We start from the raw sequence: 19,026 nt of genomic DNA on the forward strand, positions 1-19,026 counted from the left end.
ATTTAAAAAATTAATTATTTAACAAACTCCCACATATTCACACAGTTTCATCATTAGACACTCTGTTTTCTTCTGTTGATTGATTTGTCTATTCTGAGAGTCACACTGCTTACATTATTATAGTTTGAGTTTTCTTTCATTTTCCCCTCTTTTTAAAAGAATTTTTCCTGTTTTACTCATTTACGTCTCCAGGAAAACCTTTAATTAGTTTATCAAATTGGGGTTTTGATTGGAATTATGTTAGAATTATAGATGAATTGACCACATTGGTTCTGTCTTGTAATATGGTTGCTGTAAGTCATTTTCCCTGTTTTTCACTCAAGTTTCATGGGTTCCTTTCTTCTCTTGCACTTCTATTAATTCCTAGATATTTTCTAATTTTGTTGATAAAGTAAATGGGATCTTTTAAAAATTTTTTAAAGATTATATTTCTTTATTTGACAGAGAGAGCGAGCACAGGGAGGGGGAGCAGGAGAGAGAGGGAGAAGCTGACTCCCCCCTGAGCAGGAATCCTAGGCAGTCAGTACTTAAGCCAAGAACCTGGGATCAGGACTGGAGCCAAAGACAGATGCTTAACCAACTGAGCCACCCAGGCATCTCAGTAAATGGGATTTTTATTACAATTTCTAATTTACTATCATGTTAAATAGAGACCTATTAATTTTTGTAAATTCATCTGAAATCTTGTTATCCTGTTGGTCTCATTATAACTAATAAGTTATAATAGTTTGTGAATCAATTCTCTAATTCTCTAGATATTTTCTTTGTCTTTTCCCAATCCTCATATTTTAGTTCTCCTTCTTGAGGCATTTCACTATCCGGAATGTCTAGAAAAATGTACAATACCATATGTGATAAGAGGTTTTGCTTTGGTCTTGACTTTAATGGAAATGCTTGTACTATTTTAATACCAAGCATGATGCTGGTTTCTAGCAGAAACTTATTAACAAGTTAAATGTTACTAAATGTTTTTCTGCTATTTATTGAAACAAGTATATGTATGTTTTTCTTTTTTGTGATTCTTGTAGGTTTTCTCTTATATTGTTTATTCTTATTTCATTTTATTTTTTTTTCTCTATTTCTTCTTATATTGGTTTTCTTCTTGGAATTAGTAATTGAGTGATTACGACATGTACTACTAGGTTATCTAATGCTGAATTGTTCTTGCTTTCATAAGCATAGATCCACCTTAGTTACATCTATTAAAAAACGAGTGGGTAATTAAATTGTAGTATATCTATACAATAAAATACTGGTTGGCCTTGAAAGGGAATGAATTAATACATGTAGCAACATGGAAGAATCCCCAGATCAGGTCAGGGGAAAAGTCAGAGACAAAAAGCACCTGTGTAGGATTCCATTTATATCAAATCCTAGAACAGACAAAAGTTATCTATAGTGATATCGAAAAAAATCGGTGGATGCCTGGGGTGACAGAGGTGTTCTATCTATTGATAAGGGTAGTGCTTTCATGCATATATACATTTGTCAAAATTCCTTGAACTTCATACATTAAGCGGGTGATTATAAACTATACTTCAGTAGGTTGATAAATAAGAAAAAAAATCTATGCTATTGTCACAGTCTTGCAGCTTGTTTTGTCTTTAGTACCTAAAACAGGGTATGGGACCTACTAGGGTGAATGGAGTAATTGCACTTAAGATAGAAATCCCCAGGGCCACCTGGCCTTCAGTGCTCTACAGGATCCAGGCTCTCCACTCCCTGGACACATCCCTCTTGTTCTTCCCTTTACTTGTTCATCTTCATTCACACCATCCTGATTTTGTTTCCCTAACCTTGTGTCTTTGATCACATTCTTCCCTTTGCAAGGGGAGCACCTGTATGCTCCTAGATTAGCTGTGCTTTGGGGATTCACAACTCTGTTTCGACAGTACACCCCGGGATAAGTATATCCAGGAGGGGGAGTAGATAGATACCAGCATACGTACCCCGATAACAACGTAAGTACAGACCAACTAATTACCAGTTTACCAAATAATGCAGAAGAAAATGCCTCCCAGAATGTTAGCACTCTTTTCTTGGGTTGCAATAAAGGAAAAGATATGAGCAAAAGCACAAGATTAACGTGCCAGCAGCCATATTGGTACTATTGCTATCAATGGGTCATTAACCAAATGAGTTATTGGAGAACTAGATCATGAACTAGTTCATGAACATAAGCTACCTCAGGGCAAGGGCCTCACTGGGCTCATTGTCCATCGTTGCATCCTTAGAGCGTATTCCAGAGCTTAGCACATAATATACAGAGAATAAAAGTTAATTAGAAAAATGAGTGGATGAAATCGATTTGAACACTCTTAAGAGATATGTCATGCCATTGTTGTGGTTCAGTAGAAGATGGTGAGCTTTGACTATGAAGAACTTTACCTGTTCTAGGCAGTTTCTGGAGTTACTATATTTTTGCTTAAAAGAAAACCCACAATGATTAAAAAATATTAATTTTTTTAAAGTAGTTCAGCAAGTAATGTAGGACATGAGTAATAATAACAAATTAATGAGTTTTAAAAGCATAAAACTCCTGGTGTGCTTGGGTGGCTCAGTCAGTTAAGCATCCAACTGTTGATTTCAGCTCAGGTCATGATATCAGGGTCATGAAATTGAGCCCCCTGTCCATGCTCAGTGTGGAGCCTGCTTAGAATTTTCTCTCTCCCTGTCCCTCTGCTCCACCCCTTCCACTTGCACTCTCCTTCTCTAAAACAAACAAACAAACAAACAAATAAATAAATAAAATAAAAGCATATAAGTCCTTATAGTAGTATGGTTATGTCATGTGAAGCAATTGAAAATTTTAATATCTCTTATTTTGCCTTGATTGAAAACACCTGGGTTTACCTAAAAATAGGAAAATCTTACCCAGTTTCCTAAATATCTCAGGCAACGTACCAAATTTTGCATAGAAAACTAAAATGTACAGTGCATATTCTATCTTTGAAAACTGACCTTTTAAAATACTGTACAGCGACCAAATATTTAAGTCATTCATAAACTCATTTATCTGCTGAAACAAAATTTCTTACTACAAGGATTTGGTGTAACATAGTTACAAACTGAAGGAAGGGCTTGTGCAAGAACTCTTTGGAAACCTCTTTCAGTAATATCCTCTTATTCTTGTTATGCATTGCCCCCCCCCTTTTATTTTCCAATTGTCCCACCTGTGTACTAGAAAATCACCTTCGGGGGCACCTGGGTGGCTCAGTGGATTAAAGCCTCTGCCTTCCGGGATCAAGCCCCACGTCCGGCTCTCTGCTCCGCAGAGAGTCCGCTTCCCCCTCCTCTCCCTGCCTGCCTCGCTGCCTACTTGTGATCTCTGTCAAGTAAAGAAATAAAATCTTTTTTTAAAAAAAAAAAAAAGAAAGAAAGAAAGAAAAGAAAATCACCTCCGTTCCATGCACACATGTGGTTTTGCACTACAAATTATTCTTTGGCAGTTTAATTTTGAATGGATCCATTCACCCCACATCACTCCCTTCACACCCTGTAGACTGGGCCCCTGTCGCTGCAGCTACTGACTGTTTGATCTTTCTCAGATTGTAAAGTGCCTGATGTCAAGTTCAGTCTACATAATTAGAACACTGAGTATTTGGATGAAGAAATGCTTTAGAGCTGTACACGTTTATGAGCCAGCCACCTCTCCAAGGTTAAAGTGTAACACGTACTTCTTCAGTGCCCCCAGCTGGTTATTATTATTATTTTTTTTAATGCCCAATTCTTCTTCCAAAGCATTTCTTGTCCCCAACAAGATCGTTTTTTGTAGTGATCTCAGCTTTTGGCAGTGGCATTGGAGGTGAACAGGGTGCAGAATTCGTGCCATGGAAAAATGGTAACTCAGCAGGTTCTACTGAAATGCCCTTTACCTCCTGCCTCGAAGCAATCCCAGGTTATATTCTTCCTTTCCAAGAGCAAGTCTATTTGAGATTGTAGAATTATTGAAGGTTTCCTTTTCAGTGGCTGAGACTGGCAGCTGAGTGTGAAATTGTAACATTAATATTGAAGGGCAGACTCTCTAAGACTCACTTAGAATGCATTTCTCGTCCCTCTGGGTGAGACTTGTTGGTGACACTCTGGGGACCTTTCAGCTCATGATGAATCACGGTGATCTCAGCACTGCAGAGCTCTGAGCTGCAATCCCCATTCCACTTCTCGTCTATAGAACAAAGACGGTAACACCCACCTCATGGGGTTGGCGTTAATACAAGTGTCACGTATGAAACATGAGGCTGCCCCGTGTCATTCTTCATGAAGTTTGAGTGAGTCTCTCCCTGACCTAAACTGGGAGAAGTTATGGGCACATGACAGTTCTAGGTTACAGTCTTATAATTTATTTCTGAGTGAGGAAGAATCAAGAATAGCAAGAACATGGCAGTAATCTGTTTAAGGAAAAACACCAATGTAGAAATCGCCTGAGCAATTTGACTTTGGATGATGTTAAAAGCCCTTTTGTTTTGGTAGTACCCAACCAGATTCCCCTTCTTTCCCTCCTGGAGATGGGCTACCAGTTTCTTCAGGTAGTCAAGACAGCGTTTCTGACCTATAAAAACTCTGAAGATATTTGGAAGCCTGTTCTCCAAAGCTGTACCTTCACAAAGTCTGGCTACACTAATCATAATTTTTGAGTTCTAGCCTGGGAGATAAAGAGGGAAAGGCTCAAGATTTGGAAACCTGCCTTTGGGAACATGCTCTCAGACCGCTACGGAGATGTTTCCTCCTTGGGGCACTGGCCTCCATCAACTGATCTGAGGTTTGTCTTTTTCACTCTCAATAGCGCATGATACAGGACTGAAGTTCTTTATTTTCGCTTGGCCCAGCTTATCATAAAAAATGTCCAAATGCCTAGAAATAAATTTAACAAAAAATTGTTTATGTGTGTGTGTCTTGTTAAGAAATCACAAGTTCATGAACATAAATTTGTATATGACCTTCTAAAATTTTATTGTTTTGCTCTCAGAGTTTAAGTCCAGCTGGTATGAATATTTGTTCAGGTTCAAGACAGGAATCAACTTGAATTACTTTCCATACGCATTCCCAAATATCCCAGAACAATTGATTGAAAATTTCTTCCTTCACTCTCAACTTTGAAGTGCTATGTTTGTTATAGCTAGGATGACCATATGACTTATTATCCAAACTGACTCAATTTTCAGAGTAAAAGAGGACATTGACATTAGTTAGAGGAAGTCTCAATTTAATTATGTCCTGTCACCTGGTTCTTCTTCCAAGACTGTCTTGGATATCCTTGGTCATTTTACATTATTGTATAAATACTAGAACCACTTAACATGTTCCACCAAAAATATCTGTAGCTTATATCTATTTCTATGGTATTTGTACCATATATATTCTCCATTCTTTTCTTTTAAACTCTATTTTTATGTTACAGATATATTTCTTATAAACACCAGATAGTATTATTTGCAATTTAGCCTAAACATCTTTGTCTTTTAACTGGCACAGTTAGCCAATTTGCATGTTAAGTAGTTACCTAGATATTTGGTGTTTAATATACCATCTTGGTATTTCTCATGTCTGCTCTATGTACTTTTCTCTCATCTTTCTTCTTTTTGGATAGTTTATTTTTTCTCTTTGTTTTTTTTTTCGGTTATAAACCCTTTCACTCTTCTCCTAGTGGTTACCTTAGACTACACAACATGCACCCCTGACTTATCAAAATAGAATGTAATTGTAATTGTGCTTCTGTTCTATTCTCTTCCCAGACAATGTAAGGACTTTAGAGTTTTCACCTTATTTCCTTCCAGAAGAAGAAAACAAGGAAGGAAAGCTTTCCGACAACAGATTTGCCAAAATGTTTTTTTTTTATTCTGAGGACTGTCATATGGACATCAGTTCCTTCAGGCCAAGAACTCCCTGTTTTACTCTTGGCTTATCTAAGATCCAAGAGAACAAGGAGGGGACTGAGATGAGTCTGGCTTATAGAATCTTAGGAACATTTATTAACCAGCCAACTAGTTTTGTGGGAACAAGAAAATGCAGCATTTCAAGCCTCATTCCAAGCAGTACATGTATATCACTCAGAGTCCACCCCCTACTTCCCCCCACAGCCTGCATAAAGCCATCCCATTGCCACAAAAACCAGTATCACATGACTGAAGTCGAGAACCTTCATCAGAAAACAAGCAAGGAAACAGTTAACAAGTGAGATCTTGGCACCCCCTCTTTGCTTAATAGCGTTTCCCACTATATTACTCTTTCTGTCATTTCTTAGCATCTTTTATGATAAGACACCTACTTTTTGACTCCATGTAATCCCACACCAATGCCACATCACGTAGGATAAAGGAGAATGAAAAGGAGAAGGCAGGCTATGACCTGGATAGCCTGGTGGCTCTAAGAGTTTGAAAGAGTAAGAACCACCACCAAAAACACTAATCTTGTAGAATAAGGGATCAGAAATCTTGGCCAAGGCAATTTTGTCTTTATAAACCAGGCCCTTAATTGAGGCCCTATATTTCCACTGAATATCCGTTTTTAAGCTTCCTTTCTACAGTATGTGTCTCTCGATTTGGGCTTTCAAAATTCTGTGTGTAAAATAAATTACAGAATTACCATGTTTCCTTTGGTTACCAGAAGAGCATAGCAACTTCATAGACTACTATGTTGTCAAGAATCTAACACATCTCGTTTCTTGATTTTTTTTTTTAACTTGCATTCAAAAGCAATCACTGGACTTTGTCACTATAAAAAAAAATAGGAAAATAGATATCTGTGCCAAAGTTCATGGGTGTATGTAAACAGGAAAGAGCTGAACTTACAAGTGAAATTAAAGATCTGCTTAGGGATGGTAGTGGTATTGGCAAAGATGTGTGAAACTTGACACCATTAAAAGTGCAGCTAACAAAGCTCTAAGCTTGACCTCGTATTTCCAGTCTCTAAGGGGAAGAAAGTCTGCCCAAGAACAGGATGTGAGATGAGGGATTGTGCCGAATGAAGAAAATGAATGGATGGTCAGCAACAAAGTTCTCCTCATGTATCAACATGGCAAAGGTGGCAATGCCTGCTGTAGCGGCCGCCGCCTCTGTGCCCTCTTCATTCACTTCCACAAAGGACTTGTGGACAACTTTTGATATGAAAAGATCCCTGGTTCCTGACATGCCAGACAGATCAGCCTTGCGACTAAAGAGATCCTCTGTACCCAGGTGGGCTAGGTGGGAGTTGAGGTCATAGCTCTCCTCCAGTTTGAACTTGGGCAAGTGGACGTTGACTTCAACCCAATCCAGATTCTCAGCTTTGGTCCACTCATGCAGTTTTTCCAGAGTCAGCTGTTCCTCAATCTGGAATAAGAATGGGCAAAAAGAAGAAGTGAGAACAATTTTACATAAGCAAACTAGTAAAACATTATTGAAATGAACGGACCCATTATATCAGTTGCTAATTAGTCTCCTCCGTGTCTTGTCCCCAGACAGATTCCATTTGGAAGATGTCATTTCTTTCCAGGGACTGGAGAGAATATAACAGAGCTGTTCCCTGACAGTAGCTGAAAATGTAGCTGAAAACTTTGGGCTTTGGAGTAGTCATGTCCATGAGCCACTTGACAAAAGAATGACAAAGCACTGGAAAGGAAAGAACCCTCCCTAAGCACACATCAAGCACCGGCCACTACCACACAAGGCAGGTGGATACAACCGGAAGAGACATGAAGCGTGAAGCTGGGAGCTGTTACCTTCTTGAGACCCGTGGACCCATCCTCAATGTCATCAGGCAACAGGATAATCATGCTGAGCTCCTTGCCCCGGTAAGGCAGTTCCAGCACACGGCACTTGAGGTCCTGGATGTAGCCAAAGGGGAGTTTCTTCTTCTGATACATCATTTTCACAGTTTTTTGGTCTTTCTGAAGAGTTGAAAACAAACAAACGAACAACTCACATTTTTATCCCCATTCTCTTTGAGCCAAGAGTAAGTTTAGGCAGTTACCTCTCTCTCACCTTATTCAGTCGGAATTGGGCATCCGCAGTGTCTTCCTTCCGAAACTCGTCCTCCCAGCTGCCTTTGAAATAGACGGCATTCACCAGCACGAGTTTAGTCATGCTGTCAACCGTACCTGTAGCCAACAGTTCTGGAATCTTCCCTAAAAAGATACAGTTGGCTTTTTAAAAATAAATTCATCTATCAGAATTCCAAATTGGAACTAACAATCAATTAGCACTGAAATGCAATCCAAAAGCAAATTCTGTACTTAATTTTCCTTTCACGTGGTATGAAGTTAGGAAAGCCCTATCAGCATGTTTCTAATTTAAATAATCCAAGTAAAGGGCTAATGAGCTAAAACAGGACATTTCTCCTTTTCTGGAGTGTATGGTAAACAAGGAGCTTTATTTTAAGAATGACCATTCTTTTTCAGGAAAAAAAATATCCTGAACAAAAGTATTTTGGGGCATTAGTAAACCACTTTTTCAAATCCTCTAAGTAGAAGCCTTCTCTCTCTCTCTCTCACACACACACACAGCAAAAGAAAAAGAAAAAAAAAGCTTTTAGTACATATCCAAAAAGTAGGGCAGTTACTCCACTGAAACACGGGATCCACCCTAGAACACAGACAGTGCTGCCCTGAACAACTCTTTGTATGGAAGACAGGTGTTCTGCAGGTGCCCTGACTTCTTCCACGACTAGGTCAGAGACAGCTGTGCTCGAAAGTCCCAGCTACCATCCCTGATTTCTTAGACAAGAAGTGGACCAAAATTATTTATGACCACAGTGGTTTGTGAATATTCACTCACAAGTATGAGCATATTCCTTTCCATGTGTATATGAAATAATCCGGGCCAGGCTAGATTTCCCTCAAATTTTTTATTCCTTTTATTCTACATTCAAGGTGAGTTTTCATTTTAAAATGGACTTTTGGGAACTTACGAGGGAAAATCTATTTAGCTACTTCAGTTAAATCATGCTGACATTTCCTCTGTGAAGAATTTTCTACGTGTGAACACTGTCCAACTGGGTGGTGCAGAGTTCATGCCCAGGATGAACCCCAGGATTCCCAGGGTCAGGATGAGGGAACAGGAAAAAGGCAGAGGCAATCACATGCAGGTGGGGAAGCTGGAAGGAGGAGGAGAACGTGTGTAATGATTACATTCTGCCCTCTCTCTTACCTTCCGTCTGCCCTTTAACCCACTCATTAATCACCTTCCTCGAATCTTCAGAGGCTTGCTGAAAATCCACACTGGCCAATTCAGCACCATACATTTTCTGAGTTGAAGCTAGGAACTCCTGTTTAAAAAAAAAGGTAATGTCATGAATAACTCCTACTACATACAGAGATAGTTTCCTAAAATCCTTTAAAGCAGAAATGGTCCTAAAGGTACAAATTGCATTATAACAACAACAAAAATTCTAACATTATACTTTTTTTTTATTATGGTTAAAAAAAAATAAAAAACTGGGGCACCTGGGTGGCTCAGTGGGTTAAAGTCTCTGCCTTCGACTCAGGTCATGATCACAGGATTTTGGAATGGAGCCCTGTATAGGGCTCTCTGCTCAGTGGGGAGCCTTCTTCCTCCTCTCTCTCTCTCTCTGCCTGCCTCTCTGCCTGCTTGTGATCTCTGTCTGTCAAATAAATGAATAAAATCTTAAAAAAAACCCCACAGAACACTAAATTCTCCACCTTAACCATTTTTTAATGTATAGTTCAGTAGTTTTGGTGTTGCATAAAATTTACCAATTCTTTTCCAACATTTGGCTGACATGTTCATAAATAAGCAAATACTGATTGTCCTTGGAAAAGAATTATGGAATTCACTCTTGCTTTAGCAAAACAGCCAGGATCAATCTTTTTCACTGTGAAGACTATAAAATGAAGCCATGTCTATTAATGGGAGTGCTGTCATATGTTTTCATTCTGTCTCATTTTTTCTGAGTTTTTATAAAAATTTTAAAATATTTCTATGGCTTGGTTATGCTAGAAAAAAATCTGCATTGTCTAAGTGAGTTTTTGAACAGGAAGTGCAAAGTACTTACAGGGAGGAAATTGTACGTCTTCTCTCCATATAACCTATTAGCAAGTTTCAGGATATAGGAAGCTCCACGTTTGTTGATATCAGCATTCAGACTCTGAAATCTTGAATGAATCTCTTCAACCATATCAAAATGAAGAGTCTAAAATAAAGAAAACGTTCCTTCTATAACATTCTTATTTTAAATTATAAGGTGATGCCTTGGCATTTGCTTCCACCAAACTAAATTAATGTGGTTTTGGTTTTATTTTTTTACTGATTATTCATGATCTGCAGCCCAATATTTTATTAATTTCTCATAGGTGAACAAATAATAGAAAATCCAAAATGTACAGCTTTGTGAGATATAATAATTACATCAGAAACTACTTTTATGGGGCGCCTGGGTGGCTCAGTGGGTTAAAACCTCTGCCTTCGGCTCAGGTCATGATCCCAAGGTCCTGGGATCGAGCCCCACATCAGGTTCTCTGCTCAGCAGGGAGCCTGCTTCCCTTCCTCTCTCTCTGCCTGCCTCTCTGCCTACTTGTGCTCTCTCTCTGTCAAATAAATAAATAAAATCTTTAAAAAAATAAAATAAGAAAAATAAACTACTTTTATACTACTTTTTGTTATAATTCTAGTTTTACAGTATGAGTGGTTAATAAACTGTTTATACAAGTCTGCTTTTTGTCCCAAAGAAAGTCATAAATAAATCATGTGCTTATCTTGTATCTAATATAATTTCACTGAACATTCTCAGAAATAAACAGAAAAAATAAGAAACATGACCCAGGCAGGAACTCAAACTTACTATAGGCAGAGGGGGAATTCTTTTTTATTATACTATTAGCATCAGTAACTCACTTACTTAAAAATAACTTCTTTAAACTTAATATTCGGCAAAAGTTTAGTTCCTCATGTATCAGTTACAAATCAAGAGTCCTTTTATGGTTTTATGAGGCCTGGCCTGGTTCTTTGCTTTTAAGACACAAGGAACAAACCTCTACAGTGTACAAAGTCCACTTACTCACCAAGATACGGAATGTTTCCATAGTTGCTGCAATCAATCTGCTTCAGGGGAAATAGGGGTGGGGAGGACCTTGAAACTATTCTTTGCTGAAGGCATAAAGAAAGCCTCCAAACAGGAGCTGACAGGGAGCCCCAGAGTGGCTCAGTCCGTTAAATGTCTGCCCTTGGCCTCCGGTTCTGATCCTGGAGTCCGGGGATCAAGCCCCAGGCCGGGCTCCCTGCTCAGTGGGCAGTCGGCTTCTTCCTCTCCTCCTGCTTCTCCTCCTGCTCCTGCCCTATATCTCTCACTTACTCTCTCTCAAATAAGTAAAATTTTTTTTAAGATTTTATTTATTTATTTGACAGAGAGAGATCACAAGTAGGCAGAGAGACAGGCAGAGAGAGAGAGAGAGAGAGAGAGAGAAAGAAGCAGGCTTCCTGCTGAGCAGAGAGCCTGATGCGGACTCGACCCCAGGACCCTGAGATTATGACCTGAGCTGAAGGCAGCGGCTTAACCCACTGAGCCACCCAGGCACCCCATAAGTAAAATTTTTTTAAAAACAGAAGCTGGTATTAACCTTCAGGGAGTCATTAAAAATTACTACCAGAGGGTAAGAAAAAAAGAAGAGCTTCGAACATTTTTAAATGCTTTCATATCTGCACTGATGTAGAGGATTGGTTCTTCATAAAGTACAGTCATAGAGGCTTTGCAGCTGGAACAGACCATAAACTTGAATCCAGGGCTGGACCTTTCCTAGTATCAGCCGCCCTGTACTTTATGACTGGTACGTCAGAAAGCCCTTCCCTCTTGGTACTCCTTTCCCCTAGATTCCAAGGGAAGCCAGGGTTCCCCTCTTGGAATGAAAGAATACCCAGCATGGAAGTGGGCTCCACCCCCACAAAGGACAAGAGGAAGGTTGGGCATTTGCTTCTCCTCCTGGGAGTGAGAGAGGGACCTGCCACACCCTCAAGGGCTTGGTCCCCCACCCCTACCCCCAGCCACTCCCTCCCTGCGGGGCCCTCCCACTCACAAAGGCACACTGTGTCACAGCCCACAGAGCCACACTTGGTGCCAGGCCCAGGGCTAGGCGGAGGCAACACCGAATCACACACTTGCTTTGTCCTCTCGAAAGGACACCACTGCCAACTTCTCCAATGTGGATCATTTCCTATGTGTCATTATGCTCAAAAGTAACATTACATAAACAGGCTCATCACATGCAAAGCAGAGAATGGAAAATCCTCGTCCAGGAAGAGATCTTCTGGCTTACAGAAAAGCCATCATGCAATAGGCACACCACGGGGCTTTCATCAGACTTCCTCACTGCCCTGCCCTCAACCACATAAAAAACAGTGCCTGGCACATAGCAGGTGCCCTGTAAAGACTTGATCATAAAGGAAAGCCTGCATACAAATGGACTGTTCTTGGGGCTTCTTCTGAAATTCTGACCTCACAGTATATGGTTGAACACAGAAATACAGTTTTAAAAACACACTGTTAAGGGCGCCTGGGTGGCTCAGTGAGTTAAGCCGCTGCCTTCGGCTCAGGCTCAGGTCGTGATCACAGGGTCCTGGGATTGAGTCCCACATCGGGCTCTCTGCTCAGCAGGGAGCCTGCTCCCCTCCCCACCCCCACCTGCCTCTCCATCTACTTGTGATCTCTATCAAATAAATAAATAAAATCTTTTAAAAAAAAAAACCGTTAAGAGGGGTGCCTGATGGGGTGCCTGTGTGGCTCAGTGCGTTAAGCCTCTGACTTCAGCTCAGGTCATGATCCCAGGGTTCTGGGATTGAGCCCCACATCGGGCTCTCTGCTTAGCAGGGAGCCTGCTTCCCACCCCCACCCCCGCTCCCCGCCATCTCACCCCACCTCCACCACCCCCCCCCCGTCTGCCTCTCTGCCTACTTGTGATCTCTGTCAAATAAACAAAAATCTTCAATTAAAATTAAAAAAAAAAAAAAAGAGGGGTGCCTGAGTGGCTCAGTCGTTTAAGCGTCTGCCTTCGGCTCAGGTCATGATCCCGCAGCTCTGGGATAGAGCCCCTCCTCAGGCTCCCAGCTCAGCAGCAAGTCTGCTTCTCCCTCTGCCCTCCCCCCACCCTTCACACTCTCTGTCTCAAATACATAAATAAAATCTCAAACACATACACACCCACTGTAAGAGCTCAAAGGCACGACCTCTCAGTACAGACTTGACCTGAGCAAGGAGACTCAAGGGAGAGCGGGCTGTTTTTGTTCGGTTCTGCTGACCTTGGACACCTGTGCTGCAGTATTGCCTCGAGTCCCCAGAAAGATCATGGCCAGTGCTGATGAAATGCTGAAGGGAGAGATGAAGATGTTCCCAGTAGGATTGTCCTCATTCAAAGCGCGGAACAGGTCCACGGCGAAATGGGTGTTGGCTGTGCTCAGCTGCTCCATGGTGAAGGCTACAACACAGAACAGAGGGCCCGAGCTGCCCACCGGCCACCGCAGCAAATGAGGCAATCCGCATCTCCCCAGCTCCTCCTTGGCGGCTGCCAACCGCCCTGGAATGCCCTGAAAGGCCCTGCAACTTGTACTTTCTCTTTCTCACTTTATTTTTAGGAAGGCAAGATACTTACCACATGCACGCATGTGGGACTGGGGATGACCCCCGCAGGGTCCAGCTATGTAATTTCACCAAGGGATTTAGCAGGGACCCCGGACTAGGGCACCCTAAAGGGCTCTAACCTCACAGACAGGCTGAGGAGGGGCCCACACAGAGCCTCGCCTACTAAGTTTAGGCGCACACACATTGCTGTGCACCTTTGGTTCAAGTCCCTGATTCATCTGGGCAACGAATCCACTGTCCATATTTACCTGCAATAATGTGTCTACTAGAAAATCATTACTACCTACCTGTGCCCTAAAGCAAATTCCACTGAAGTAAATATAATTGTCCTCATTATTGAGATTTAGTCTAACGCTTCCACAGGTTAAGTATCGCAAGTCTCATAGCTTCGTGTTGGATATGAGTGCTAAAAAACACAACACAGGTCCCAGGGTGTGGCAGGGCAGCGGGACAGGGAGGTGACAGCTATCTTCTCTGTCACTCTTGCAACAGTTAGGGGCACCTGGCCTTGGGTCTCAGCCACTGACTTCTCTCAGAGCCTTAATGTCCCCACAGAGAGGCCAGGAAGACCACCAGCTGTGCTGGCCGCCTAGCGGGTAAGGAATTAGCTACATTACTGTTAAATGAGAAATCATCTCACGGATCTGGCCTCCTTTCTCTTCCTCCTGTGGCAGCTCCCCGGGCCCGCGCTGCCAGGAAACTGCCACAAACACTCAGGCGAGAAGGGAGAACAGGTCGAAAAACATTCCGATCGCGGGTCCTACTGACTCCAGCCGCCACGCACTGACCTCGGCCCTCGCCGGCCTAGCGCCCCCGGCGCGGCGCTGGGGGATCGGGGCTCCCGGGGGCGGGGCGCGCGGCGTGGGCTGCGGCGTCCCCGGCGCAGGGCAGGGGGGCTGCGCAGGGAGCAGTCCGCGCGCAGGGGCGGGGGCTGCGGGGATCTTAGGCATCCGGGACTCGGCGCCTATGGAGTTCCGTCTGGCCTGTTCCGCCCGAACCACCTCCCCAGACTCCCCGGCCCCGCCTTACCGGCTCCGCGATCCGACAGGCTCCGAGTAAAGAAGCTTACGGTCCGAAGCCCTTATAGCTGCGGAAGGGGAGTGTCGCCCAGGCAGGCGCGAGCAGGCAGTAGGGCAGGGCCTTGGCCCTTCCCCCAGAGGACTTCCTGGGAGTCCGGGCTTGGAGGCTTGGCCTTGTAGAAGGGAGGTAAATGTGGGCTCCGCGCAGCGTCCTCCTTTCAACCCCTTTCTGAGTTCTAGGCAAAGTCAGATCCCTGGCAAGGATCTGATGGGCTATTTTTTACTAAGATGTGAATGACTGCCATGATTACTCTTAGAGGAGAGACTAGCACCGTTGACTGCCATGCCATCCGTGTATGATATACTCCAAACTTGAAGGTTATTTGTTTTATTTATTTTTTGGTGGGGAAGCGAAGTAGGGACCTCTTGTGTAGGACGCAAAAGGGGTTTCCAGAATAAGAGAAAACAAAGTCTGGTCCTAACAATATCCTTGCTGTCACTGTCAGGTACTACAAGTGGGCTCTGCTCCAATACTTCCTTCACAGGTGATGACCACATCAGCTGAGTCAACTCACACGCCACACACCATGATAACTGACAGCTGTGACAATGAAGAATTGCTTACCCACTAGAGTAAAATGTGGACTCACCAATTTTTCTTCCTGTACTATTAAAACAGAAGGACTGTGGTTGAGTAGTAAAGGCACTAATTATTTCTGTGGGGTTTTTGTCTATTCGCTTCTCCTTTTAAAATCCAGCTATGTATTTTCACCAAAATTTATAGTGCCCAAAGGTATGAAATAATTCTGTATCCTTGAAACTTCTCCCCTGCTTTTTTTTTTTCAAATATCACCATGTAAAGGGGACAAAGGAAAATCCTATTGCTTTATTAGTACGGGTGATATAGTTTGAATAGATTAGTAGATCTCTTTCAACTGTGAGAACTTGTTTATAATGAAAGGAAGTAAGAAAGATCACAGTAGTGACTAATAAAAATACTGTCCATAGTTATTTTTAAAAAGCAAGGATTTAATAACTGGGATTGTAGAGTGCTTTACAATTTACTAGGATAAATAAATCAACATTTATGGAAAACCAATCGCAATTAAGTTGAAGCAGTTTGATCAAATCTGGTAAGCTCTCCACCAATTCTCACAAAACTAGAGAACAATTCAGTAGCTTCTGTGAGAAAGTCAAGAGTGCAAAGCTGTGCTGAAAAGTTAAATTAAAATCTGAAACACGTAAACCAAAAAAGAAAAGTGTTCTGAATTTTTATTTTTTTCTCCTGACATTTTACATTTGTGCTTATCTGGAGTTAGTAGTAATCTGGGTCAAATATAAAAGGAAACAATTTCCTAAATCAATACATTTACTGTCTAAGGTCAAGACAAAGTATTCTGTTGTATAACATTGGAGTGTCCTTCTTGTGGCTTTAAACTGTGCATGGCCCTCTATCAAAGGTCACACAGAGATACCCTCTCACCCTGGTGATGGCACAGCCAGTTTGGACAATGCTTGGCCTATCTACTGATCTCAAATGCATGCTTACCCTAACTGTGATCCGGAAATTCCACCCCAGGATTATACCCAAGGAAAATGTTTGTAAGGGTGTGCACCTGGAGATACATACAAGAATGGCTCTAACAACGTTATTTATATGAGACCTGACCTGGAAACCAGCTAAATGCCCATCCACAGAAGAACAGATCAATTACTGCAACAGAATGATATACAACAGTGGAAATGAACACACTACAGCAATACACAACAACAGGTCTGAATGTTACCAATACACTGTTGAACAAAAGACTTCAGACACTAAAGATTCTGGTTCTAGTTACAGAAAGTTCAAAAACAGAACTAATTCAGGGTGTTTGATGTCAGGAAAGACATTCTCTCTGGGGAGGAAGGAGCACTGTACTGATTCTACTTTCTTGTTTGCTCTGGCATTTGGGGACCTGATCCTGGAGTGTCTGCCCCTACCACAGCTAGCTAATTCCTAGAGATAGTGAGTGGTTCCCGTGATAGCGAAACTTGGGTATACAAACCCCACCAGTTCCGTGACGGTACTCTCAGCTATCTTTTTCATCAAACTCTCACACCTCAGGCCAGTACTCCCACTGCCCTAAATCACCCCAGGGCAAGGCACCAAACAGAGACCACCTGAATAGCCCAGAGCCCAGCAAAATTATTTAAAGCTCCCAGTCCTATGTTTTCTTAGTGTACCTACCTTGTCTTGCCATTCCTTCCTGTAAGAACCCCAGTAAAGTCTCCGGGCCACGCTTTGCCCTCTTGCCTTCTGCCTGGGGTGCTTCCCAGGTCCTGCATGGTCTGGCAAGGTGTGGTTTGCCTTTTATTTCCAGGTATCTATGAGTATACACCTCCTTCATGACTATCATGTCCATGTCAGCAGTCCTACCATGACTGACAAAAACATATCCCAGGTTCATCTTTAAACACAGGGGGCATGAGTAGGAGCAGCATGGGGTGGGGGGGGCTCTGGGGTACTGATATTGTGGCATTTCTTGACATGGGTAGTAGTTACACAGGTGTATTCACATTGTGAGAATGTGCTGAGTTGTACACAAAATTTCTGTTCTTTTCTGCTTGTATGTTATACTTCAATAAAAATTATTATACTTTATATATATATATACTTTATACTTCAATAAAAATTATTAAAAAGTAGCAACAAAAAATGTTGAATGCTAGTGATTATCTTTTTTCTGTCCCTCCTTTTTCCCCTGCTGCAGGGTCAATCAGCTTGAAGCTGGCTGGCATGTAATCCAGCCTGTCCACCCCCTAACTGTGTCCACAGTTTGTGCCCAAGGGACCCAGATGAGCTAGAGAGCCTTCTGCCCTTCCTCTCTCCCAAGTCCAGCGACACACAACTCCGAATCCAGGTAAGAAGCCCTTCCCATCTACTCCTACATGTGAGCACACTTCAACCACTACTTCAAGGGGCACAATAAAGGAGATGCAGTATAAATTTTTCAAGACCCATAGCCAGATTTACAAAACCCAGGAGAAAAATCTCAAGCAGCACTGATAAGTGTTTGAGAAATAATTGTGTTTGTTATTGACTTCTAGGTTAATTGCACTGAGGTTAGAGAACATGAATTCTCTATTATTGTCATCTTTAGAAGTATTTTCAGATTTGCTTTATGGTCCACATTATGGTCAATTTTTCTAAATACTCCTGTGCATCAGAAGAAAAGATATATCCAAAATCCATTAGGGGCAATGTTCTATATATGTGGCCATTAGGATAAAGGCAATTAATCATTTTATCCTGCTCTCTGCTTAGATCTACCAAACATATTTAGCAAGGCAGTCACTAAATGTCAGTATTACTATTGACTAGTGACAGATGGAAAATGAAATTAAAAGAAAGATATCACTTAAAGTAGCCTCAAAAAAATCAAGCAAGTGGAAACATGTCCAGCAAGATATATTTTTAAAAACCTCTATACAGAAAGCTTTTAAATGTTATTAAGAGAATTTTTTTTAGAAATCTAACTGAATAAAGCAGTATCTCATGTTCAATGAGGGGAACTCACTATTGGTAAAGATGGCTGTTTACGTCTGATTGATTTTTTAAATCAATCCCAATCCTAATCAGTATTCCAAAGGAAGTGTGTGTGTGTGTGTGTGTCTGTGTCTGTGTGTGTGTGCACACGCACGCGCACAAGCTGATTATAAAATTTGCACGGTGTTGTAAATGATCAAAACACTCTTTTTTGCTGTTGCTATTTATTATTGATTAAAACACTCTTGAAGGAGAACAAAGCAAGGGGCCATGTTTCCATTATATATCAGAACTTATAAAGCTGTAATAATTAAAACAGCCCAGGATTGGTGCAGGGAGAGATGACAGGTCAATGAAAGAGAATAGAGGGTCCAGGAACAGAACTTTGCATGTACTGACATTTGATAGAAGTGGCAAGGTGTCAATGAGGAGAGGATACAATATTTAATAGGTGGTAGAGACAATTGAATATCCAAATGCAAAAAGTAAAGAGACAGCTGGGGCTGCCTGGCTGGCTCAGTCCATAGAGCATATGACTCGATCTCAGGATTCTGAATCTGATCCCCATGTTGGATGTCGAGATTACTTAAAAATAAAAGTCTTAAAAAAGGAAACGAGAGAAAGAAGAAAAAAATTCCTCACCTTACCCTATACAAAAAAAAAAAAATCAGTTCCATGGATATTTAAGAGTATGAAATACCATGTGAAGAGTAAAATTAACTAAACTTCTAGAAGAAAATGTAAGACATTTTTCCATGAGTTTTCAAAGAAAGCATTTAAGAAAAAAGAAACAATTAATAAGTCTGACTACTTTAAAAATAAGAATTTCTGTTTATTACAAAGACAAATTAGGAGAGTTAAAAACATAAGTCACACAGTTGGATGAGAATTGAATGGCATATGATGGACAGAGACGGT

At 41.5% G+C, this 19,026-nt stretch overlaps 1 protein-coding gene across 3 annotated transcripts; it reads right to left on the bottom strand.

Moving 5' to 3' along the window:
• Positions 1 to 4,925: 4,925 nt before the first annotated feature.
• Positions 4,926 to 14,789, bottom strand: SERPINB1 (serpin family B member 1). 3 transcript variants are annotated; one of them, XM_044257947.1, is made up of 8 exons: positions 14,590 to 14,626; positions 13,848 to 13,966; positions 13,221 to 13,396; positions 9,988 to 10,125; positions 9,123 to 9,240; positions 7,959 to 8,101; positions 7,697 to 7,864; positions 4,926 to 7,307 (listed from the first exon to the last, which is right to left on the bottom strand). In XM_044257947.1, the coding sequence occupies exons 3-8, from the start codon at positions 13,386 to 13,388 to the stop codon at positions 6,906 to 6,908; spliced, it is 1,137 nt and encodes a 378-aa protein (XP_044113882.1). In that variant the 5' UTR covers positions 13,389 to 13,396; positions 13,848 to 13,966; positions 14,590 to 14,626; the 3' UTR covers positions 4,926 to 6,905. The 3 variants fall into 3 exon arrangements, with proteins under 3 accessions (XP_044113882.1, XP_044113873.1, XP_044113891.1); XM_044257938.1 differs by lacking the exon at positions 13,848 to 13,966 and having other exon boundaries at positions 14,590 to 14,789; XM_044257956.1 differs by lacking the exons at positions 13,848 to 13,966; positions 14,590 to 14,626 and adding an exon at positions 14,349 to 14,368.
• Positions 14,790 to 19,026: the final 4,237 nt, after the last annotated feature.

Source organism: Neovison vison, chromosome 1 (assembly GCF_020171115.1).
Source record: "Neovison vison isolate M4711 chromosome 1, ASM_NN_V1, whole genome shotgun sequence".
Taxonomy (NCBI): Eukaryota; Metazoa; Chordata; class Mammalia; order Carnivora; family Mustelidae; genus Neogale; species Neogale vison.

Excerpts from the sequence above, each read along its gene's own strand:
- SERPINB1 (XM_044257938.1), bottom strand. The coding sequence starts at position 13,388 with ATGGAGCAGCTGAGCACAGCCAACACCCATTTCGCCGTGGACCTGTTC. Across the intron at positions 9,241-9,987 it reads AGACGTACAATTTCCTCCCT|GAGTTCCTAGCTTCAACTCA; the intron begins GTAAGTACTTTG and ends TTTTTTAAACAG. Across the intron at positions 7,865-7,958 it reads CCCAATTCCGACTGAATAAG|AAAGACCAAAAAACTGTGAA; the intron begins GTGAGAGAGAGG and ends TCAACTCTTCAG.